The sequence below is a fragment of the Tricharina praecox genome, assembly GCF_024521635.1.
Source record: "Tricharina praecox strain CBS 144465 chromosome Unknown BZA05scaffold_17, whole genome shotgun sequence".
NCBI lineage: Eukaryota > Fungi > Ascomycota > Pezizomycetes > Pezizales > Pyronemataceae > Tricharina > Tricharina praecox.
In genome coordinates this window covers 599,057-622,718 of record NW_026250419.1, presented here as the reverse complement: position 1 = coordinate 622,718, position 23,662 = coordinate 599,057, and the positions used below count along the sequence as shown (strand labels likewise).

The window sequence follows — 23,662 nt, the reverse complement described above, 5'->3', positions numbered from 1 at the left end:
TCTAGTAGATCAACTAGGCAAGGCGGGATATTCAGGGGTGGCTGCGGATTTACCCGTCAAAATCGAACGACTGAGCACCGTGCAGAAACGCCCTTCGCTGCAGAGCGACCTGCCTGCCTGCCTGCCTGCCTGCGAACACCAATCGTCGTCGATAGTCAGTTAGTAACTCGAGCTGTGGAGGTGAAACGGCGACATGCCACCCATCCACTATCCAAACGGAAGCTCGCGATGCACTCACCGAGAAGGAAGTGTGCATAATGTGGTACTTCCGCTCCGGGCCTTCCACTGGAGCTCAGCTCTTCATCGAACCACACGGTCGACGATCGCGAGGGTCCACTGCTGCTGCTGCTGCCCCGCCCCCCCCCCCGTAAACTCTCCGGCCATTACATTACAAATTCCCCCCACTTCACGAGGTCACATTCGACCGCACAACTGTGAGGCGAAATATATACCTGACCCAGCTGATGCCGCCGCTCCCCTCCCCCCCACACACGCCCGCAGTCACTGCAAGTCTGCAAGTCTGCAGCCGTCGCTTTCGTATTTCATGGGTTCGCAATGCTAACAAAGGTGAGCGATATTTTAAACTTCCATAAGCGAAATCCCAGCCTCCTGATCCGCATCGACGGCAAGGTTGATACGGAGTGTACATACTTCCTACATACAGACGTGCGGGTGATTTTCTCCCAGCGAGACATTCAGTGACTGACAGGCACTCCCCAGCAGCAGCAGCAGCATATATTACGTCTTCGTCCTCGTCTTCGCCTTCGTCTGTCTTATTCCCAAACCGCATCAGCCAGTTCCACCCACTGAACGTCCCTGCCTCCCTGTGAGTCTACCCAGGTAACTTATCAGTGAAAATCTACAGTAGCGAAGTTCTCTGTGCAAATGCGGGCTTGCCCGGTCGAGAAGTAAGGTAGATCAGGATTCAGAGTGGGGGCCGTCGAGGTATTTTCTTTCGGATATACATAAGCGATCACTCGGGTTATCGCCGATATCTGATGGTGATTTTTGGGATGCGTGGAATGCAGAGGGTTGGGCGTGTAACCTCAGCCTGGCGGGTTTTAGGACGAACATGCGACTACTCCAAGTCAAGCTTTGCTACTGCGCGCTGGAAAATTGGCAGCTGGCTATCGCCGTGACGATATTTTCGGCTACGATGTTCCGATTGCGAGCTGGGCATAATTACTGTGGACCGCCGGGCACGCCGGTTTTGCGGTGAATGGTTAAATAACGAATGCCGCGGAAGAAATTCAATACCAATTGATGCAGCCTTATTTACCTGTATTATTACTGCGTAATGCAAGGAGTGGTAAAAGCTGTAGTATTACTACAGTATTTTTGGACAATTGGTTGTGACAGCATCAAAACGGTCAAAATACGTGTTGTTCAATACGCCTTGATTCGATATCAATATTCGTCCAACGGAAATAACGTTCTTTTTATACCCCCTCTTTGATAGGAAGTATAAGGTGAAATTGTTTCCCTTAAATATAACCGCATTTCTAAAGAGCTAGGTAGTAAGAACTTGACCAGCAGCTCATACATAAGTCAGGGCCTTAATTCAGCATTCGGTATATCAATTATCCACCTTTGTAATAGATTGAATGAACCATTTGTTTTCATTATACTCGTGCTGCATTTTCTATCTTCGTCTAGTAGCCGTCCGAGACCCCTACCTTCAGCGTTTCACTACTTTCCTCACTCATTGATCGTATGGAATAGGTGTTCGAGTGATGAACCCAAAAACCTCGAGACGGGCTGGGTTCTCTCTGTCATCACGGTTGCATGAGATCTTCGACCACTGCATTGTAGCTGAAGAATTGACAGGAACTTCGGATAGCGAATGATTGCTGGTGAAGTCAGAAAAATAACCGTTGTTAACTGGCCCAACCCACCAAATACCATGGTTCATCGCAGGCTGTTACTCCCGAGCAGTTCTTCCTAAGCGATGTTTCCGGTTTCGCCGAAGCACCCAAGTAGTTGTAAGCCAATATTTGGCCCTGTTATGATCACCACGGTTGGTTTAGCCATACCTCAGCCTCCGAAATTGACCAACCAACCATAACTGCCACCTTCTCTACCAAGAGTTCTCCTCAATAACCTTATCGTCACTCTTCCCTGTTTCGCTCACGGTTGTGAAATCAGATACTCAAAATTTAAATTTCTCTCATCCTTATTATCCCCGGTTTCCCACAGACCAAAGGCCTTAATGGCTCCAAGATAAATCTTGTTCTGTCACTCAACAACAATCTGTTCCTCTTTTCGAAATCATGTCGTCCTCCAGGCAAACATTACAAATTCTACATCTGAGAAGATGTCTTTGCGTTCGCGGACTAACCCGGAGCGACAACTACTTCTTCAGGAGTCATCGCAGGGAGACCTCCTGCAAGCATCATGTATCATGTAATACGATGGCATGGGTTGTGCCCTTACATGAAAACGCGAAGACTCTTCGACGTGAAGGAACCTGTGTATTTGTCACCGATGGAGTCACGGAGTCATGACGTATTGCGCGTAGAGCGCTCAGGTGATCCTGAATAATGCCGTCGGTTTCATGCTGCCAAGAGGTCATGTGACATCCCGTGATCACGCTTGACGAGTGACCTGTGATGATTTTACGAAACAGAGGCCATGAGTGTTCTACCCATACATACACTAAAAGCGAAGCATACCGGTGACATGGCCGCAGGTATAAGACTCTGCGGGCAGGAACGGTTGCCTTGAGTACCCTAGTTCTAACCCTCACACGCGGATCTTCAACACGTCCCATCCCTCTGCACTCAAGATGCCCGCATTCCCCGCTCGTCTAGAAATACCCCTCCAGTTCTGTATCATCCTCGCGTCCTCTAAAATACCCCGTATCAAACCACCATGGAAGCTTTCCGAGAATTCCTAGGCTGCTGTCTTCCCACGGATCCCCCTGCTCCACCTCCACCTCCCGTCGTACCTCTCCAAACACTCACCCCTCAAAACCCTCAGCCACCCACAGCAGGGCCTGGAAAGCGACGAGTCAGGCCAAACGCGCCGATGAAGCTGAACCGTTACGGCGCGAAGAATCCGTGGGCGTCTCCACAGAGGGTGGAAAAGGATGGAGAGGAAGAGGGGGAAGCGCAGAGGAGGGAGAGGAAGATCGAAGAGGATAGGTGGGAGAGGATCCAGCAGTCGAAGAGGGAGGAGAGGGACAGGATGCAAAGCAATAGCCAGCCCCAGCACCAGCACCAGCCCCCGGTAGAGCCGAGATTGCATGAGCCCACTGTTCCGGACGATGTGTACAAGCCGCAAGTTCCAAGCGGTACCAGTGTGAGGCAAGCATCCTCGGTCACGAGCGGTAGCAGCGGAAAATCCCAGCGAAAGGGGAGAGGGGACAGGAAGGGCAAAGGAAAGGCGAGAGTGCGCTCGCCGTTAGCCGACGCTAAGGAGAAGGCCTCAGCCGACGCCAAGGAGAAGGAGGAGAAGCGACTGAAAAACAAACAACGTCACGAGCGTCGGAAGAGACAGCTTATTGATGGACGGGACGAGCAAGAGGCGAAGCCGCCGGCACATGCGCTGACACCAATCACCCCGGAGTTCATGGAGATCCCGCTCGCCCCGATCAAGCCTTCCGCTCTCTCTCCCGGCCCCATACCAAGCCAGATCCCGCATGCAATCTCTCCCGGCTTCAGACCAAGCATGATACCGCTGCCCTCGGGTATGATCACGCCGCGTACGCAGCTGCATCTGCTAGATCCGCATCCCTCAAAGATCTCCTCGTCGACGCTCCGTCAGCGGGCAAAGATTGATTTCATACACAATAACATACCGGCAAAGTATGGAGACGGGTATCTCTCGCGGATGCTGGTGATGTGTGGCGGCGATGAGCGGGAGGTTGTCAGGAGACTTGGCACGGGGGATATTCCCAATGCCATGAAGGATGCTGATCCGATGATGCCCCTGGATGAACACGGGCGGTTTTCGCTGGAAGATAGCAGGCCTCGTGCGCCGTAAAATATGAACGCGAGTTCCACGTGCAATCCCCCGAAACGAGTTATTTTCATGACCGGTAAACGCCCAGCTGCGGCAGCCAATGATGGTGGATGGAACATTCGTCTGTCTGCCTTACGCATATGCGACCTGCGGTCAAAACCCAAATCCCGATGTTCCGCAAGCAGCACTAAGAGTCACAATGGCCCAAGAGAGCTCCAGCTGATGGTTCTGCGTTAGAGCGGGGCTACACGTTGTCGTGCAGGTAACTACTATGGGGGTCAAATACGGTAGATTATTCGATTGAACCGACTGCCCCGCTTTTGTCGTGGTAACTTCCCCCGCCTTTCGGGTATGTTGATCATAAGGGCCGTGGGGAGCTGTATGGAGAGGGGGTATAAAAACCGCCCGAACCCCCCGCTTGTATGAAACCTCAAGCCATTGTTCAGCCGTATATCGCCATTCCTATCATCCAACCTCCCTCAACCATCGAAATCAATCGCCACAATGACCAACATCTTCGCCGAAACCTTCAAGCTAGACACCAACAAGCCGCAGACCCTCTCGGGCCGTGTCGCCATAGTCACCGGCGCCACCCGCGGCATCGGGCTCGAAATAGCGCTTGCCCTCTCCTCCCTGGGTTGTTCGGTGATCGGCACATACAACACCTCCACCGCGGCAGCCGAGCGTCTCACGCAGGTTCTCCCGTCGTTCACCGGCGTATCAGCAAACATCCTCACGCCGGAGCCCTCCATCGCGCAGATCCTCGCCGCGCTGGGCGGGCGGAAGGTCGACATCCTCGTCAACAACGCGGGGCTATCCACCCTCTCCTCGCTGTCGGCCGCGAATTTCGCCGAGACCCTCATGCCGACGTTAACGGCGAACACACTGTTCCCCGCGCTGCTGGTCTCTGCGCTGCTGCCGCATTTCTCAACGTCGGGAACGGGCAGGATCATCAACATCAGCAGCGAGGGCTCGCATCTCGGCCGGCCGAACACCACCGCGTATAGTGCGTCCAAGGCGGCGCTCGAGAGTATGACGAGAACGTGGGCGGTGGAGTTGGGGCAGAAGTACGGCGGGATGACGGTCAATGCCCTGGCATTGGGCATGATGCGCACGGATTTGTACGAGCAGCTGCCAAAGGACCGCCAGGAGTTCTGGGAGGCGAAGGCAAAGCAGAATCCTGCGGCGCCGAGGTTGGGGGTTCCTAATGATGTGGCGGGAGTGATCGAGTTTTTAGTCAGTCCGGGGGCCGCCTGGGTGACGGGACAGGTGCTGGCGGTGGGGGGTGGAAACTTGATGATGGTCTAGGACTAGTTTGTGAGTGGTATGTAGTGAAAAGAAGCAAAACGCAATCATTTGGATATCTGGAAGAGACGTGTTACTGCAATTCAATCTTTCTTCACCTCATCCGAATGATGTAAACAGCCGCGAAGTACAATCCTGCTCCGCCAGTAATCAAAAAGCCCCTAACTCCAAACTCCCTCACTCCCTCCACGCTGTTTACGCATCCAGATTCCCCAAATCCATCCTCATAAGCAATCGATCCACCTTCGCACCCTCCCCCCTTCCATCATCCCACTCTTCCCGTTCCTCGTCGATCCGGTGCAGTCTCCCCATCAACTGCTTTAGTAGTGCTGTGACCCCCCTACACCTTTCCAGCACCGCCTGCCTAGCCGACTCCTCATCGCCCATCATGAGGTTCTGGACGTCCAAATCCTGTATCGTATATCGATGTCTCAGTCGTTCTATCCCGCCGGCCATCACATCACATTGCTGCAGGAGGTTCTTGATGAGCGGAGCGAAGACAATATCCTCCATGAAAAGATTCCTCCGGATGGAGACAAGGTACGCGTAGTGGGCTCGCATGAGACTTTCGGGATCCTGCTGTTTCTGGTCGTGGTCGATGTCTTGGAGAGTGGCCTCATCAATACTGGGGCGCGAAGACGACGATAGCATGGTTGATGTATGCCGCCAGATATCACCTTCATCCTCATCGTCGTCATCGGCAGTTGCCTGTGGCGGTGAGACGATGTCGACTAGTGATTTGAAAGCACTTTCGATCACCTCGCCTTGCCAGTAGGAGACTAGGGTCTCGAGGAAGAATATCGTGACGGAGGCGGTGGCCCAGATCTTCCTCTCTTTGGCTTCGCGCTCACGGAAGACGGCTTTGCGGCTGATGCGTTCTTCTTTGGTGACATGGGTTTGCACTGGTTGCCGCCGGCCTTGCCAAAGACTCTGTAGACGCATCTGTGCTTTCCGCACCGCGATAAGGTATGCAAAGATGGAGTCGTAATCCTCTAGATCGGTAGGCTGTAGAAATAGCTCCAGCGGCCAAGAGAGGTGGAAATTGAGAGATATTGGCACGCCTACGAGGATATCTTTAAAGCTGTCCCCAGATTTCTTGCCTGGCGTGGATGCTGGTGGCTGGTAGAGGGAAAGGAATAGTAGATCTCGTGCCGTGTCGAGACGCTCGTCGATCACTTCTTCGCCTTGTAGGGAGGAGAGAACGCCCCAGGTGCGTGTTAGAATCGCTGATACCTCGCCCTCCTTGATCAGTACACCGCCCGTGGGAGCCTTCAATGCACCGGGCCGACGCCATCGGTTGCGAACACGCTCAGAAGACTGCTCAATCAGGTTGAGTGCGAATTCTCCACGGCCGAGAAGGAAGAACTCGCGCAGGACATGGATGGCGTCTAGAACCTTCTCCGCTGGCAGGAGAGTTTGCAGGGTATGTCTCGACAGCGACAATCTTATTGCCGCGATGGCGTTTGTGAGCTTCTGTGGCGTGAGTGGTGATTTGAGGGATTGCAAGAACGTCAGATGCATCGGTAGCAGTGTCATCTCAGGTGATGCGACAGCCGCGGTCGACTCGTTTGTTGCGGCCAATCCACCACGAAGCCTGATCATCGATAGCGCGCGCCCGATAAACACGATCGACGAAGCAGTCTGTGCCGTGACGAATCCGGGAAGAAGTCTCTTGTTGATTGTGTATTCCTTCAGCACGCCCATTTCCTCCTCACCGCCTGGGTTCTGCACTACATCTCCCTCAACCTCCGTGATGAAGAAGTCCGTGGATGGGCTACTGCTCCCGTATGTGGATGACGACGGAAGCCGACCGTACAGCACCCACGTCGATATCTCCCGCAACCACGCTGTCTCAGCGATCTCGAGTAGGTGCAACGATGCCTCCTCCAGCGACGGATAACCAGTGTAAATATCCTTCCGCAATCTGTTTATAATCTCCGCGCCGGACATATGGACCCCATCCTTTTCCTTACTCGGTGCGATCGCCTCCACAAGGTCGCTAAGATACCGCAGTATCCTATCCCACCCGTCAAATCCGCTCATAACTTTCGCTAGTGACACGATATCATAACCATCGACAATCCCGGTTTGTCGCTTCAGTATAGACTCCTCGACAGCCAGTATTCGCGTGCGAAAGCGCTGCAGATGGTGTGTTTCGATGCCGCTTGCTACTGCGCGCGCGATCGTTGAGGGGTGCGAGGTAGTGATGCTGGAGCAAGCACGTCGCAGAGAGATATGGAGGTGGCCGAGGTTCGAGAAGTTATCTAATAGAGCTCTAGTGAAGAAGGAGAGTTAGATGCGTTGGTGCTTGCTCCGCTACGGCGGGGAGGGGGTCGGTACCTTTCCGAGGGCGAAACGAGGGGGAAGGATTTAAGGAGGCCATTTGCGGTGAGCAGCGGCGATGGGTTTCCGGAGAGTAGTAGGAAGAGCTCGTGGAGCATTTGGGTATCGGTTCGAGCGTGGCGGGGAGGTTGGTTCGCATATGGAGGTGTTGGAAGGTGGTGGGTTTGAGATGATGTCGACCGAGGGTTCGCGATCTGTAGCGCGTCGCAGTTCGAGGCAAGGATGGGGGGTTAGTTATGGTTTCAGTTTCCCGTCTATGCACGGTGTGTTTTTGCTGTGTGACGTGAGAATGGTTGCCTCTGACGATGGATTCATTACGGACTGTCCGGATTCAATTGCCATCAAGAATTGTTGGCTCTGCTTGCAACTGTAAATCGTCACAGATTCGAGGAGTCATGGTATTGCCAACAGCCATACAATCGACTCGGAATGAGATGTGCCGTTCTCCCCACCTCACCCCCGACCGGTCTTTTCTTCTAGGTAGGTAGCTGTTACTTACTCACCTTCCATATCTCCGGTCAGTCATATCCACACCTCCTCCTACTTCAATGAAAACAGAAAGAGAATCAAACAGCTAGAAAAAGATTTACAGAGATACCCAAAGACTGACCCACGATGACTAGGCCGCCTCCTCTCATCTCCCTGCGCACCGCCGCCTTCCGCCGCACCCCCACCTCCGCCGCACTCTTCGCCAACACCACCTTCACACTCCCCGCATCCACTACCTCCACGCCCACACAGAAATGGGCAATCCTCGGTCCCTCCAAGTCAACTTTCCTCTCGATCCTGCGCGGCTCCCTCCTCGCCTCGCCGCCCAACTCGCGTAGCTACCCGTTCCTCTCCGCACACAAGAAATGGCCACACAATTCCATCGAATTGGTCTCCTTCGGCGGGGGGTCAACTCAGGGAATGCTCCATGGCGGCACCGGTGGGGACGGCTACATCTCCGCGCGCTACGAGACGCTGCGTGAACAATTTGACCAGACACTCTTTGAATGGCTAGAATCTAGCATCGAGTCGCGACTGAACCCGTACGAAAGCGCGACGTCGCAGCGGCTGGCAGAGGAGGCGCAGGAGGCTGAAGAGAATAAACAGTTACTGGATCGGGTGATGGTGGAGCTGCGCTTGGTGGAGCTAAAGGACCAGGCGGTTATGACGCTGAGTAATGGGCAGTCGAGGCGAGCGAGGATCGCCCAGGCACTTTTGAAACGCCCAGAGCTACTCCTGGTTGATGAGCCGTTTATGGGGTTGGATCCGAAGGGTCATACACTTTTGTCGGAGTTGCTGGATCGCGTTTCGACGCCAGCAGCGGGTGGAAGTGCCACGCCAGTGGCGTTGGGACTGAGGCCGCAGGATCCGGTGCCGAAGTGGTCGACGCATCTGGTGTATGTGGAAGATGACAAGGTGGTCTCTCTGGGCGAGAAGGAAAACGTCATCTCGGAAGTCAAGAATCAGGGCAAGAGAATACTCCTAGAAGGCGACGAAGATCGTGAAGGTCTTGGAGTGGTTGAAAAGGCATGGGCAGGAATAGGGAAACTCAATCCATCATCTCCACCAGAGAAGAAACTCGCAGAACCTCTCGTCGAAATGGAAGGCATCAAGATTGCCTACTACGACAACGTCATCTTATCCGATTTCTCGTGGACGATCCGACGCGGTGAGAAGTGGGGTCTCTTCGGACCGAACGGTATGCCTATGTCCCAATGATTTCCAACCACACATACTGATCCACACTCAGGTTCCGGCAAGACAACATTAACCTCACTCCTCACATCGGATCATCCACTAACCTACTCCCTGCCTATAAAGCACTTTTCCCGTCCGCGCCTTCCCGAACCTGGCCAACGCGGCATCAGCGTCTTTGAGGTACAATCCCGGATTGGCCTATCATCACCAGAACTGCACTCCTTCTTCCCACGGCACCTATCCCTCCGTCGCTGCGTTGAATCCGGTTTCGCAGCCACATTCCTCACAATACCCGAGATATCACCCTCGCAGCGCGAGCACCTCACTGCCATCCTCGCCGAGTTTCAAGATCTAGTGGGAGACTGGGATATGCCATTTGGCGACGCAGACATGAGCACGCAGCGTTTGGCGCTATTTCTGCGAGCTACGGCGCCGAAGCGGGATCTGACGATCTTCGATGAGGCGTTCAGTGGCATGCGGAAGGAGGTGCGGGAGCGGTGCTTTGGTCTCCTGCAGACCGAGCGCGGATGGGATGAGGGAAGGCAGGCTATGGTCGTTGTAAGTCATGTATCTGAGGAGGTGCCCGAGGGCATTGATAGATTCATTAGGCTGGGCGAGAAAGGAGGGAAGGAGGGAGCGGTCTTTGGTGAATTTTAAGGGAGGAGGGGACCATGTAATGTGAATGTATAGGGGTATAATTTGCGACGATAAAAAGACCTCAGTCGAATAATATTTTTGACGATATTTTTCGAATCGAATGATTTCGAGTGAAGATGATGTCACAGCCTGCCTGCCCCTGCCGGTGAATGCCGAGGTAAGGGTTCGGACTCGTGCTGTGCTACTGCAGACCTGTTCGCGTCCCCAAGCTACAGCTGACAGCTTCACCTCACCTCCAGAGTCCACGACGCGTCTCACCACGATCACTTCCTCCCCCACGAACCACATACGCACGAAAACGCGAAAAGAACTCCAGCAAAACAATGTTCACAACATTAACCTCCCCTTCGCACCGTCCCACCGCCTCCGGCACTCCCAGCGTACGTTCCCCCTCCCACCCACCGTCGTCGGTTCCTGCCCTTCTGGTCTCCTGACCTTACTAACACGTCCCAGCAGCAGCAACGCTACAATCCCTCAATCCTGCACCCTGTGTTCTTCACCGATAAGCTCGGCAAGCCGGGCGTTGCCTTCGGTGGTATGCGTGGGACCATTGTCGACTCCTCAATGAGAACGAGCCCTGTTGCTGAGGGATATGTGTGGAACCCTGCTGGTGGCAAGAGTGCTGTTGGTCCAAAACTATAGCTTTATGGCCGCGGTGGAGGGGGGAGAGGATGGAGGGGAGAGAGGGAGATGTGAACGAATTGAACGAACTACTGTAAATTGAGGATTAAACGAACGTATTATACAAAAATGGGCTGCTGCTTGAGCGGTGTGGGGAATGGAGGGGGATGGGGATGATGGGGGTTTCGAGTCTCGATAAGTATCTAATAATGAAAATGCCGCCGTTAAGAAATTGCAAACTCCTCCCACGCCGAACTCCACGTGCCGGACCTGTCCATTAATCACCGTCCACTTCCCCCCTCCCCAACAGACAGCCAGCTGTATGGATTACCGCCCCAGGGCGGCGGCCTCCTGATCATCTCGCTCCAGCATCCAGATGGCGCTTAGATAGCCGCGTTTCATCCTAATTCCTTATCAGCACCAGCAACCATGTAGAAGAAAGATGAGAAACCCACTCTTCGCCCAAAACACTCCCCATACTCGTGATGGAAGCATTACTAATCTGCCTAGCATGACCATTGAGCCTGACGGGTGTGATAGGCGGCCTCGAGCTCGCCGCGGACACGCCCCTGGCATGTTTCCTCTTCGGCGTCTTTGGAGTCTTAGGAGTTTTCGGCTTTGTCATCTTGGAGTCGCTGCTAGAATGGCGGCCATGCCATCCGATCCCACTCATCCTCTTCCCAGCGTTCGCAGTGATGTTGTTCTCGCTGACACTCCTCCCCTTTGCCGTGGCAGGAGGCGACGCAACGACCACAGCCCGCTGCGCCTCGGCCACGCCGGGCGCGATCACGACGTCTTCGATGACATCTTCGAGGTGCTCGACGGTGACGGGGAAGGGGCCACGGGCTCCGCGAGGGTCGAGCCGCCGGCGGCTGCTGGGAACTGCGGATGTCGTGGTCGCTTTTCCGCAGGTTTCTGGGGAGGGGGAGCGGGTGATTACGACTCGCGGGGTCAGCCGCGGCGATTCGGGAGGCGAGCCGATGCAGCAGAAGTTCAAGGGGGAGGTTTTGAGGAGGTCGAGAAGGGTGTTGAACATTTTTGCTCCCGTGGTGGTGGGTCGTTGGGTTGTTGTTCTTGTGTTGTCCCCGTCGAGTGAATGGGAGGAGGGAGGGAGTGTCTGCCAGCTGGAGAGTGGTAGTTTCCACCGCTGCTGCTGCTCGGCCTTGTTTAGAAAAACCCGGCTGTCCTCCTGGATGGAAATGACAAGGGCGAAGCGAAATTGGGATGCAGCTCGGGCCGCTCACAGTAGTGTGCGTACTATCTAGGTAGGTGGGAGTTCTAACTAGTGCTGCAGCCTGGAGGCTTAAGGTTTAAGTTGGTGAAAACTGAGGGAGGAGAATAGAAGAAGGCTGATGCACGTTGATTTATCTTCATCACTAGCACAGAGAACTGGATTCAATTCGAGAAATTATAGTTCTCTGCGAGTCTTTAGGGCATGACAGATGAGATAGGTATTGTGAGTTCTGCTTTCAATACCTACTTAGAATGCACGTAGGTATCATCAAAACCACGCAACACCGAAGCTCGTATCCGAAGTTCTGTTCTCCGAGCAATTATGTGCAGAGTCAAGTTCTTTGATCATCATTCAATCGTAAAAATTCGCAGTGTGCAACCATGTTGAATTCGAGATGTTGCAGTCCAGGTTCTTCCCATCGTGTCGTACAGTATTGTCATCAAGAATATTTCAACCAAGTAAAAAAAAGCAAACGCATCCCCCTTCCCGAAAGTAAAAAGCAAACGCATCCCCCTTCTGAAAGCACAGAAACTTTTCCGGTCATCCTATCGTCAATCCTTAAGCAGACAAAATCTAATCCTAGCCAAACTTGACCGTGGCTGAGAGCTAGATGTTGCGGGGCTGAGGGGTGAGGGGAACTAGTTCCTTTCTGTATTTGCCATCCTCTCGAAAGGATCTCGGAAGACGTCGGGAACTCGGAAAACGATTCAGTCAGGCCATAAAACAACCTAACCAACGAATCTCTCCGGGCTGTTCAGGAAAAGACAGGAAAAAAAAGACTGAAAAGCGTGCCACAAATGAACTCCCTCTCAAAGAAATTCAGGGGAAAAAAACACAAATCAACCAATCAACATCATATCGTGTCAACCTCATCAACTGCGCGCAACGCAGGCACAACCGATCAACGAGCCGTAGCTCCGTGCTGAAGCATAATCATGGAGGGTCCCATTTCTCCTTTGGTTCTCCAGTTCTTTCCAAAGCGCTGGACAGTAATAACCAATAGCAGAGCCAACAAGCAGATGAAACCTTGGGTTGTAAAGCTCCAATCGGCTCCAACCTTGTTGCTCCAAGTCTTCTGGAAGATCGGGGCGAGGAAGCCAAAGAACACGCGACTGAAGTTGAGCAGCGCAGCGGTGATTGCGGATTGCTCGGGGAAGCAGTCCAGGACATATGCGGAGATCACAACGGTGCTCGTCATCGCAGCGAAGACGAAGAGACCCCAAGTGACAGCGACCACGGACCAGTGCCAATGCCTCTCAAGCGAGAAGCCAACGAGGATCAGTCCGAGGGTCATCAACGGTGAGGCGTGGTACAGTCCCCAGAGACGGTCCTCGGGCTTAAAGATCCCTTGGTTCCTCCGAATAGAACGGTTTTGCAGCGCTTCGTTGAACTTGAAGATGATGTTAGCCCTGTCGTTACGAACTGAAGGGGACGAGAATGTGACATACGAAATGGCCGAAGAGCTCGCCCAGAATTATCGCCACAATGGGCGCAAAGTAGATCAACCCAAGGCCGACCGTATCAAATCCGTACCCCCCTTTTGAAACTGTGGGTACCAGGTATGAAATCAAAGTTCCATTGAGCCCTACAGTCCACATGTACGTCGTACCGTGGTAAATGACTGCAGAAGACGTCAGTTTTCTTCAGAAATCAAATAGTTGACGAGCACTCACATAGCAAGACAAATTGTGGCTGCCGGAAGACCAGCCAGATGTCATGAACCGCCTGAAAAAACTTCTTCCGGCCTCCGGCCTCGTACCCCATCATCCCCGAGAGGGTGAACACTTTGTCTTCAAAGTAGCCTCCAGGGTGAAGGGGATTATTGAACCGATTGACACGGTCATAACCCGTTTCTTCGAGGATCAGAATGACCAGAAGAAGCCCAAAGGCAACTAAGCCGACAGCAACCCACCATGCCTGACGCCAGGTAAGTGCCTTCAGGATGAACGAACCCATGAAGGGTCCGAAGTATGGACCAATCTGGTATCTTCAGTCAGTGTACCGTCCGGAGTTGACATCTTCAGGCAGCTTACCAGAACAGACCAGCCCCAAATACCAATCATCCTGGCATGCTCCTCGAAAATAAACCTCAAATGAGTCAGCATGAACAGAGTCCAACGCAATGTTGTGAACCCTACTTACATCTCTTGGATGATCGTTAGTCCTAGGACCTGGGGAGCCGAGGAAAAGAATCCTTGAAGTACACGGATGGCGATGGAGCCAATCCAATTCGGAGAAACCGCACAGAGTATGGTGAACATGAGCGTCATCGAAGTACACCAGAACATAACAGGTAAGCTAATAATCATCAGTAATCATTCGGGACGAGTTGTGGCTTGAGAGACGAACACTCCGTAGCGTTGAGCAAAGGGGATCGTCAGTACACTGCCAAGTCCCTGAGTCTAACAATAATTAGATACCTGTCCCCTCGATGTACTATTCAAGATCAACTTACGAATGTGTTACCCGTCAAGGAACGGGTCACGTCGATGAGGGAAACACCCCACTCCTGGCTCTGCGGAAGCATCATGGGCACCTGGAGCATGAGTTCTTCGTAGCGAAACCACATTGCAGGATTAGAGTGAACATACGCCATATCCGGACAAGAAGTCCGTGAGAAAGCTCATGAAACATATAGTAGCTAGAAAAAGGTACTTCCTGCCTCTCAGCCACTGTGGGAGTTAGCAGATGGGCCTGAGGGAGAACATAAATCCGCAGGGTAGAATGAATGGATCATACGTTCAGCGGATCAAGGTTGTCAGCAGGATCGTAACCCATATAGAGGACCCGAGGACGGGCTCTGTCCTGCTGCGGGTCAATTGTTGCTGGGGGGTGAGCAACGTTCTCGGAGAAGTTGGCTGCCGGTCGGTTGACTCTCATAACAAACGAGTAGGTTCCAGTGCCGTGGGGGTGGCGGGGGCGGTGGTCCTCATGAGCCTGAGCATGAGCGTTTCCGGAAGGGAGTTCGTTCGTTTCGGATTCAACTTCAATGCCATGATAATGGCCGGTAGGGAGTTCGTTCATCTCAAACTCACCATTGCCAGAGTGTTCAGCCATCTTGAAAGCAGTTGGATGTGTCCGAGACCGGGAATCGAAAAGCCTGGATGAACAATCTCGGACGGTAGCTAGAAGGAACCAGAGAGCTGTTGATCAGAACAACTAGCAAAGATATGGAAGAGAAGATCAGAAGGGTATGATGAGGGACGATGGGGGAAGATGGATGAATTTCAGAAGCAAAGGAGGAGGGGTGGATTGGGTAGAAGCAAAGAAGGGGTGGGCTGGGTAGAGAGCGGATGGGTTGTGGTAGTTGTATAGACGCAGCTATTCAAAAGCAGATGTTTCCCGGCCATTCTACCCTCCTCTTCCTTCTATTGACTGTACGTTTTAGGACAGCCAGACAGAACATCAAACTGATAAAACACCCCGAACTTGTTCACAATGCTCGAGGAACCCAAGATACTATGAGAGAACCTTCCTGGTGAGATTTAACTTCTAATATCATGTATTTGTTCATTTCGTACTATTCAGCGAAGTCTCACTGGCTACCCGCCACGGGCCCCGATCCTGCGTAAGTGGCTCAAAGGACAGAACAGTTTCTGCCGCCATTCCTAATCGAGTTCACAGAGAGCACTTCCACCCACCGTCCCTGCTTTGCTCCGTTCGATCGAACCCATCTGTTCAAACAACTACACATCGTTTTTTCACCTTCTAGTCTTGAGAGTGGTAATCTGAGCATATACCATATATATTCGTTCTCCCTTGGCCATGAGTTCATTATTCCTTCTCCTCTATTCAGTTTCTTTTTCTTCATCCGTTCCCTTCTATTTTCCTCTCCATCTACTCTTTTTGGCCTGGCTATGTATCTCCTCCCCTCCCATTCCCGGTCTCTCTCGGTGTGCTCTCGGTATATCATCATTTCTCACGTCGTGAGAGTGCCTATTGGTACTCGGCGCCAGATCTACAGCCTGTTCCAACGATAGCGGAGCACCTAGTCGGATACTTTGACCTCACCACCAATGGTCTGTGGACAGAGTATCGGATCTCCCAGCATTTAGCCACTGAAATGCTCCGTGGCTCCAGGTATATTGATCACCTTCCAAATACTAGCTTTGAGAAATTGGAATGATGATAACCTGAGTCGCTTTAGCTCCACGCCTTCTATGGCCACGTCGAGGTTGTTTTGAGCGTCTACTTGCATGTCTTCGCCAGGTATCTCACCAGATGCTACATGATAATACTTGCAACACCCCGTCATGCTCTCCGTTTACGCCTAATGCTAGTACTCACGAGCTCGAAATCCTTCCCACTTTCGACTAATTGATTACCGATTCTACGCACAATCTCGATTATCCGTTTGATATGGGCCCGAAGAGACATGAAATCACTCACACTATTGAGGTACTATGCACCGGTGGGTGATGAAACTTTCCGCTCCTTCTCCCGGAACTTACTGATAATGTTATCCAGATGTGACAGGATTTGTTTCGAGCAACGTGTATCCACGGCTGCAACGACACCAACTTCAGGTACATCTACGGCTTCGAGAACTCCACCTGCGGCATGCCGGCTACGTCTAGACCGCTGCCAACAGGACGAATCGTCTCGTCAGGCTCGTCGAGGGAGTCCCTATCAACTCCTCACTCCGACGGTTGTCGGTCACTGGCTTCACCAACGATATCCCTAACGACGACATGTGTACGGATTATCAGCAGAGAATCCTCATCTTGAAGAAGCCAGTCGACTGATCGGATCAAATGGTAGGACTCATGCTTGGGTGGAATAGCATGTATCTGTCTTCCCTGCATCGCGCTGACAGATTCCTTCACCTTCGATCAAGAGTCCCACACGAGGGAGTCGTGGAGCCTTCCGAGAAAGAAACATACTACGGGGCAACTGGAAGTCGGGGTGAAGTGGAAAAGCAAGATTGTGAACCGATTACTCTGGTACGTGTCTCGAGTTCCATACTTCCACAGGTGGTTTTGCGGCGGTAAATCCCGGCGGTGAAAGAAGGTGCGTTGATGTACAGATTTAGGAAAAAATTGCGATGATGGCTTTCGATCCAAGGTGATTTCCCGAATGACAGTGAAGCGAGGATTCCGTGAGGGTGCAAAGCAGTTTCTTCAATACCATTGCTGCCGAACCGACATGTACGTGCTTAAGCCGTTTAACTGGAGCCTCCCTGCGTGAAGCGCCACTTCACGCTTCCCGACTCCCACCGATCTTCGGGGAGAGCCACAAGAACCCTTGCTTCATCCCGCAGTCGATTGGTCTTATCTTCACGGCTCTGGCAAGCACCTCCTCTCTCGGCATCAGGATCTCTACACCCTTAAGAGCCACGGCATCGGGACGGTTTCATCGGGAGGGCGGAAAGACGGGACCAATCAAACCTCATCCCCTCGCGTTGCAGCCAGGAGGATGATGTTTTTAATGACGAAACCCGCAGGAAAAAAACCTCGAACACGTTTGGGGCGTTATTTCAGTCCGCTGTGCTCTTGCCACTGCTGTTGTGCTTTGCTCATGCCTGTGCTTGAAGAGAGAAGATGGAAGGAGAGGGGTGAGGGGGTTTTATAGATGTCGCCGCCGGATTTTCTGCTAGCTAGTGAGGATATCTCTCGACCCTTCGAAGGATAGCCCTATTTAGGGCTCCATCTTCTGCCGCACACATTCTACTTACCTTCCTTCTTTCTCTTCCTCTTCCTTCTCCTCTTCCTCTTCCTCTTCCTCTACCATCACCAACAGTGACACCAACACCACACTTAATAGGTGGAACCATCCGATCAGCACCAGGACGACACTACCGGGATCGAAAAGAAGTACAATAACAAGCGTCCACATGTCTCAGCTTGGTTCTCAATACTTTCACTGTGACAGCGTGGGCATGCAAACATGGGGACGTTTGCCGTGGGAACCTGGGGACCAACTGGACAACAAACGCGGCGGATACTAATGGACCTACAGCAGCCAGGGAGCTTTGTGGGGAGGGAGTGCGGACAATGCAGGCTGCACAGAAGACAACAAATGGGATCATGTACCCGGCGACCTCACGACGGATCAACAAACCAGCAACTCGGCAACTATCCGGCGGACACCAAGCCAGCTCACGAAGATCAATGAACGTATATCAAAGATGCATCCTTCCACCACACCTCAGTGTCCAATACTTTGATTGTGGTGGAAGCAAGAGTATGCAGACATAACTTCATTCGAGGGAACGTATGTAGTATGCAGTAGATCGTGAATAGAAACTATTCGGCCAATGTGGCTAGTCACAAACCAATCAGGTTGTACCGGTGCTGCTACATGGACTGGAAAAGTAACTTGAGACAGATCCGCCCGGGGGTGTGGAAGGGAATGAAGAAGAATTTCGATTGCAGTCCACCAAACAAGCATCCTGAAGCCTGGCTAGTACACATAGACTTGGATGTACTTCCTTTCTTGATATTCGGCTTCCGAGGGTTTCCCGGCAGGTTAGTGATTTGCTTTCCACCAAGCCCTACGCCTTTCTCACTTTCCAACGAGTCAAAATAAGCTTTATGCCACAGGATTAGCCTCGGACGCACTAGCGGAGTTTCCGAGCCGCACCCGCCCTCTCCATAAATACCCCTCTCCCGCTCCTTCCCTCACTCCCTTTCTTTTCTCTCTCCAAGCAGCGGCATGAGCAAAGCACAACATCAGTGGCAAGAGTGAAGAGCAAGCACATAGCAGTGGCAAGAGCACAGCGGACTGACATAACGCCCCAAACGTGGTCGAGGTTTTTTCCTTCGAGTTTCCTCTATAAAACGTCACCTTCCTGGCTGCAATGCGAAGAGGCAAGGTTTTTTGTGGTTCATTAGTCGGCTCCATGCGAGGAATGCACATATCATGCCCAGTGGCATGAGGTCGAGATGGGATTCAGCATCGCTCACTCGTCTGTTTCCTACCGCGTATATTGACCGGTGGATTGGGAAAGCAGCACCCCGGCCGGGCAATAGGGAACCCACATCGGGCTCGTGGCCAGCGGTCGGAGACAGTGGGGTGAAACCGGACGTGTACACAGCCATGATCTGCAAAGGTCGAATGCTACGACGATGAAATAAAAAACAAAAAGCAGCACCCCGGCCGGCCAGAGTGGGCAGGAAAGGAGTGCGACGGTTCGCCATAGTCAAGATAGGCTGCATGCGAAATAAACTGAAGATCTCTCTCTCTCTAGGAAAGTAGCAGGGTCTAGCGTGAGTGTGAGACCGTTTGACTCGAGTGACAGATATTTCATCAATAATAAAATCACCGTTCTTGAAGGAATCGCCAGCGAAGAGGAATGAGAAATGACAGCGAGCTGGGTAGCATGTCGAATGCAACCGCCACTTGTGACTTCCCGCTGCCGCGCACTCCGCCCTCGTCTCGACTCTCAAGATCTCAAGCATAAGCCTAATCTAGTAAAATTTTGTATAGTTGTAGAGTCGCACTGCGGCCTGTAGTAGTTTACGCCTCATCCAAATGAAAATTCCTGTCAAATGTATCGAGATAGATAGGAGGATTGGTAGGAATATAGAAGTTAGAACTCTTTTGTTGCTTGCTTCTTCTACCCCGGGCCGGTACCCTTCTACATATACAGAATATGTCTATCTTGCGAGATAGACCCGCCGGCGAGACCAGACAGCAGAACATATCTCCTCCTCCGGATACAGTTTGCATGACCGAATCCTTGACTCCTTCAAAACCGTGCTTCTTGAAACGTCACCACCACCGTACAGCGGGAATGAGGAGATATCCTTCATGTGCTCCGGACGCCGTAACCTGGAAATTCCCAGCTTGCTGGTTGGGATAGTTCATCGACTTCAGTTTCGACCCCACGGTGTATAAAGAAAGAAAGTACATCCAAGTATATGTGTAGCCAGGCTTCAGGATGCTTATTCGGTGGACTGCGATCTAAATCCTCTTACAGTCCCCTTCCACACCCCCGGACGGGCTAATCTCAAGTTAATGTTCCAGTCCATGGGCAGTAGCTGTATCAGCACGAACTGATTGGTTTTTGACCAACCACATTGGCCGAATGGTTTCTATTCACGATCCTATTACATACTACATAAGTTCCCTGAATGAAGGCATATCTGCATATGCTCGCTTCCATCACAATCAAAGTATTAGACACTGAGGTGTGGTGGAAGGATGCACCTTTGATATACGTCCATTGATCTTCGTGAGTCCGGTTGGTGTCCGCCGGATAGTCGAGTTGCTGGTTTGTTGATCCGCCTAATTGTGGGTACGTGATCCCGTTTGTCGGTCTTCTGTGCGGCCTGCATTACGTCCGCACTTCCTCCCCACAAAATTCCCAGATTGCTGCTGCTGGTCTGTTAGTGCCCGCCGCGTGGTTAATCCGCCGTATGCGCGGGCACGTGATCCCGTTCGTCGGTCTTCTGTGCGGCCTGCATTACGTCCGCACTTCCTCCCCACAAAATTCCCAGATTGCTGCTGCTGGTCTGTTAGTGCCCGCCGCGTGGTTAATCCGCCGTATGCGCGGGCACGTGATCCCGTTTGTCGGTCTTCTGTGCGGCCTGCATTACGTCCGCACTTCCTCCCCACAAAATTCCCAGATTGCTGCTGCTGGTCTGTTAGTGCCCGCCGCGTGGTTAATCCGCCGTATGCGCGGGCACGTGATCCCGTTTGTCGGTCTTCTGTGCGGCCTGCATTACGTCCGCACTTCCTCCCCACAAAAATCCCTGGTTGCTGCTGCTGGTCCATTATTATCCGCCGCGTGGTCCAGTTGGTCCCCAGATTCCCACCGCAAACATTCCCATGTTCGCATCAGCTCACGTTGTCACAGTCAAGGTATTGAAAACCAAGATGTGACGTATGGGCGAGTGTTTGTGTACTTTTCGATCCGCGCCGGTAGTGGTGTCCTGGTGCTAGTCGGATGGTTTCTTCCTTTGTAGAAAGAATATTACCGATTGATGTTGGTGTTGGTGTTGGTATTGGTGATGGTGGTGAGGAAGAGGAAGAGGAAGAGGAAGAGGAAGAGGAAGAGAAGGAAGGAAGGTAAGTAGAAGGTGTGCGGCGGAAGAAGGAGCCCTAACTAGGGCTACCCTTCAAAGGGCAAGAAATACCGCCACTAGCTAGCTGAAAATCCGGCGGCGACATCTATAAAACTCCCTCACCCCCCTCTCCTTCCATCTTCTCTCTTCAAGCACAGGCATGAGCAAAGCACAACAGCAGTGGCAAGAGTAAAGAGCAAGCACATAGCAGTGGAAAGAGCACAGCGGACTGAAACAACGCCCCAAACGTGGTCGAGGTTTTTTTCCTGCGGGTTTCCTTATAAAAAACATCATCCTCCTGGCTGAATGCGAGGGGATGAGGTTTTTTATGCACCCCAGCGGAAGAGAAAGCGCAGCAGTAAGAATTCACTCATTCCATTATACCGTGTGACCCGGGTATATTTCATATCCATTCGTTATGCATGTACATATTATCCTTCCCTTAGGCTACAGGTATCGTTCGGGATCAAGTATACACAAGCTCCCCAATTCGTCACCAGCCCTTGGCCGGACCCCGCCAGCCATGTAAGGTTTTGCGGTGAGTCGGGGTCGCTGCTGGTCCCGCTTTCTTCGTTTCCATTCATTAGGTTTATCACTTCCTTCGTCCCTCTGTAGAACTCGATAGGATCTGCTACCGAAAGCTTTCCGTTCTTTGCCATCGGTTTGTAGTCCGGATTGCTGGGTAGCGGCTGCTCCGTCCATGTCGAGCCGTCCCATTTTAAGATCTTGATCTCGTCCTCTTTGCCGGCTTGGCTGGTGACCATGATTGTTCGCCGTTCCGTGTGTGGTACCTCTGCTGCGGTGAGTGCGGTGAGCTTTCCGTGGGCGGTGGCGAAGGCGCATTAGTTGGACATCACAATAAAGTCGTCTGGGAAGAGAAGGCACACATTCAATCCACTTCTCGTACTCGGGTCTGTCCCATTTCGTATCGTTGATGTTAACGAATAGCGTTTCCGGCCAACAATGCTCGTCCAGTCGTTCGTCCTCGGCCTGATAATACAATCTGATCTGGTTATCGAAATACTCTCTATCGTCGTATGTCACCGCAGCAAGTCCGGACCCTGGTATTGCTCTTGGAAGTGGTTCAACGGGGGTAATGACACTCCAGTTGCCGGATGCGGGGTGGCTGTCACTGCCGCGGTTGAAGTTAAACTCTTGGAGAGTACCGTAGGGGAGTTGCGCGTAGAGACGTAGTTGGGAAATCTTGCCAACGGGGTACGGCATCGCTGCCAGCTGGGACTGTGGATGTACAATGATATCGAGAGATGAGAGTGGACCGAGATGCCAGTCGTTTTCTTCGGACGTGATTTTTAGCTCTTGGATGCGGTCGTCTCCCGAGATGTAGAACACATATGTCTTGGGGTAACATTAGGAATTAGTACACGAGGAGGAGGAATTGTAAACTAACATCCGCCCCCCATTCTAGTGCTGCCAGAGGAGTCCCGCTTTTCGCCGGCACGGAGAGAGGAAGCTCACGGGTGCAGTTCTCGGATAAATAATCCGACGACAGTGCCCTCTGAATGATCTTCCCGCTGGCCACCTGGTAATACAGATCTAGCCCTGCGCTGGCGAGTGCAGAATCTTCCGGCATTCTGTGTTCCTCCTTGATCCTAGGATCTTCCGTCGATTCCTCCGAGCCAGAGCGACTAGGTATTCCATTAGCCAACGACAACTACTCGCCTCCGGGAGCCCACTCGAATGTATTTACCTTTTACGCGAAGTAATACCAACGGTAATGCCGACTGTGATACCAGCCAGGAGGGCGATCACCAGAATCATCAAACCGAACCGTTTCCTCCGCTTCCATCGAGTCGGCCCCGCCTGTGCTTGGGCTGAGAGTCTGCCGTTCCATCTGCGCGTCGTAGATGCCGCCGGAGCGTAGAATTCCACCACCGCAGGAGGCGTTGGTACATTCTTCCCCGCATATGCCGCCGGTAGAGCCGTATGGAAAGCCGGAGGTGCGAAGTACTCCGCAGGTGCGATTCTGTCAGGATCCTGTGGACTCAGCAAAGCAACTATATCCACAGTTGAGCAACCAACATGCATACCCTAGCAGCGGCCGCTGAGGACGATTCGGCGGTCGACATGGTTGCAATTCATGAGTTTGAAGTTCGTAGCCCCCATTCCGGCATTCGGTGGTTAGTTATATTCACCTCGGAGTTGCCGTTGAGTCATGGACCATATCGTACGCGAAGAAATAGATTGATTGGGAAGCTATCTACTCTCAATTCTTGGTCAGGCACCCCGTCGCTGTGGGACGTCTCGAACGCCTCATCCCTGGTCGCAGTAGCGAGACATTAGGTTAACGTTAGGCCCCCACGGTGACTCCGGAGAACACGATGGCACATGCCTATATCGACGATCTGCGTGGCAAAGCTATTTATGGGCAACCTACCTAGTCACGCCAGAGATACTGTTCCAACTTTCCCAGAGGAAATCTGTAAGTGGGGATCACATACAATCTTTCGACTACCGTTGAAGTCCTTTCTCCTCTTCATTGGCTGGTTTAACTCCGGCGCCGGATAATGGAACACTCTTAAACTTTTCCCCTCTTCCCACGAGTGATATGACGAGAGAAACTATGGAAGAAAAGGGAGAAAGGACAGGAACATTAATTTCCATACACGGGATATCAACGGCCTCCTGCCAACTGTCAACCTTTCATAACCCATTGTCCATGGTCATTGTCCATCGCCCGCTCCTGTACAGTATCCGCCATGAAGTAGTATGAAGATAAACTCCCTTCGACAGCCCCCTTTTGCAAATGGCTCTTTTGCCAACCCCCCTCCAGGCCGGCGATGCGCCGAGAGGAGTGCACCCACAGAAGAAAGAGGAGGGGGAGGAA

General features: G+C 52.4%; 7 protein-coding genes across 7 annotated transcripts; 3 read left to right on the top strand and 4 right to left on the bottom strand.

Annotated features, from left to right (window-relative positions):
* The first annotated feature begins 2,603 nt into the window (after positions 1-2,603).
* Positions 2,604-4,036, top strand: BZA05DRAFT_402456 (uncharacterized protein). Its single transcript, XM_051484112.1, has one exon. The coding sequence runs from the start codon at positions 2,872-2,874 to the stop codon at positions 3,982-3,984; it is 1,113 nt and encodes a 370-aa protein (XP_051338261.1). The 5' UTR covers positions 2,604-2,871; the 3' UTR covers positions 3,985-4,036.
* BZA05DRAFT_402454 (uncharacterized protein) lies at positions 4,037-5,343 on the top strand. The gene has a single exon (XM_051484111.1). It carries the CDS (start codon positions 4,468-4,470, stop codon positions 5,269-5,271), a length of 804 nt encoding a protein of 267 aa, XP_051338260.1. The 5' UTR covers positions 4,037-4,467; the 3' UTR covers positions 5,272-5,343.
* On the bottom strand, positions 5,344-8,113 carry BZA05DRAFT_475069 (gamma-tubulin complex component protein). The gene is made up of 2 exons (XM_051488160.1): positions 7,609-8,113; positions 5,344-7,543 (listed from the first exon to the last, which is right to left on the bottom strand). Exons 1-2 carry the CDS (start codon positions 7,707-7,709, stop codon positions 5,464-5,466), a joined length of 2,181 nt encoding a protein of 726 aa, XP_051338259.1. The 5' UTR covers positions 7,710-8,113; the 3' UTR covers positions 5,344-5,463.
* A 10-nt stretch (positions 8,114-8,123) lies between these two features.
* Positions 8,124-10,025, top strand: BZA05DRAFT_475068 (P-loop containing nucleoside triphosphate hydrolase protein). The gene is made up of 2 exons (XM_051488159.1): positions 8,124-9,298; positions 9,350-10,025. The coding sequence occupies exons 1-2, from the start codon at positions 8,227-8,229 to the stop codon at positions 9,952-9,954; spliced, it is 1,677 nt and encodes a 558-aa protein (XP_051338258.1). The 5' UTR covers positions 8,124-8,226; the 3' UTR covers positions 9,955-10,025.
* Positions 10,026-10,737: 712 nt separating this feature from the next.
* BZA05DRAFT_437257 (uncharacterized protein) lies at positions 10,738-11,947 on the bottom strand. Its single transcript, XM_051486446.1, has 2 exons — positions 11,031-11,947; positions 10,738-10,978 (listed from the first exon to the last, which is right to left on the bottom strand). Exons 1-2 carry the CDS (start codon positions 11,609-11,611, stop codon positions 10,903-10,905), a joined length of 657 nt encoding a protein of 218 aa, XP_051338257.1. The 5' UTR covers positions 11,612-11,947; the 3' UTR covers positions 10,738-10,902.
* Positions 11,948-12,710: 763 nt separating this feature from the next.
* On the bottom strand, positions 12,711-14,866 carry BZA05DRAFT_455064 (major facilitator superfamily domain-containing protein; the record flags this gene model as incomplete). Its single annotated transcript, XM_051487535.1, has 9 exons — positions 12,711-13,199; positions 13,258-13,430; positions 13,483-13,789; positions 13,843-13,897; positions 13,952-14,107; positions 14,159-14,211; positions 14,265-14,345; positions 14,401-14,481; positions 14,549-14,866. 9 exons carry the CDS (start codon positions 14,864-14,866, stop codon positions 12,711-12,713), a joined length of 1,713 nt encoding a protein of 570 aa, XP_051338256.1.
* Positions 14,867-21,248: 6,382 nt separating this feature from the next.
* Positions 21,249-22,904, bottom strand: BZA05DRAFT_437256 (uncharacterized protein; the record flags this gene model as incomplete). The annotated part of the gene is made up of 5 exons (XM_051486445.1): positions 21,249-21,613; positions 21,705-22,173; positions 22,226-22,463; positions 22,526-22,812; positions 22,866-22,904. The coding sequence occupies 5 exons, from the start codon at positions 22,902-22,904 to the stop codon at positions 21,249-21,251; spliced, it is 1,398 nt and encodes a 465-aa protein (XP_051338255.1).
* Between the last annotated feature and the right edge of the window lie 758 nt (positions 22,905-23,662).

Coding starts and splice junctions, on each gene's coding strand:
- BZA05DRAFT_402456 (XM_051484112.1), top strand. CDS start 2,872: ATGGAAGCTTTCCGAGAATTCCTAGGCTGCTGTCTTCCCACGGATCCC.
- BZA05DRAFT_402454 (XM_051484111.1), top strand. CDS start 4,468: ATGACCAACATCTTCGCCGAAACCTTCAAGCTAGACACCAACAAGCCG.
- BZA05DRAFT_475069 (XM_051488160.1), bottom strand. CDS start 7,709: ATGCTCCACGAGCTCTTCCTACTACTCTCCGGAAACCCATCGCCGCTG. Junction 7,544..7,608: donor CTCGTTTCGCCCTCGGAAAG/GTACCGACCCCC, acceptor CTTCTTCACTAG/AGCTCTATTAGATAACTTCT.
- BZA05DRAFT_475068 (XM_051488159.1), top strand. CDS start 8,227: ATGACTAGGCCGCCTCCTCTCATCTCCCTGCGCACCGCCGCCTTCCGC. Junction 9,299..9,349: donor GGGTCTCTTCGGACCGAACG/GTATGCCTATGT, acceptor ATCCACACTCAG/GTTCCGGCAAGACAACATTA.
- BZA05DRAFT_437257 (XM_051486446.1), bottom strand. CDS start 11,611: ATGTTCAACACCCTTCTCGACCTCCTCAAAACCTCCCCCTTGAACTTC. Junction 10,979..11,030: donor GGGAGTGTTTTGGGCGAAGA/GTGGGTTTCTCA, acceptor ATAAGGAATTAG/GATGAAACGCGGCTATCTAA.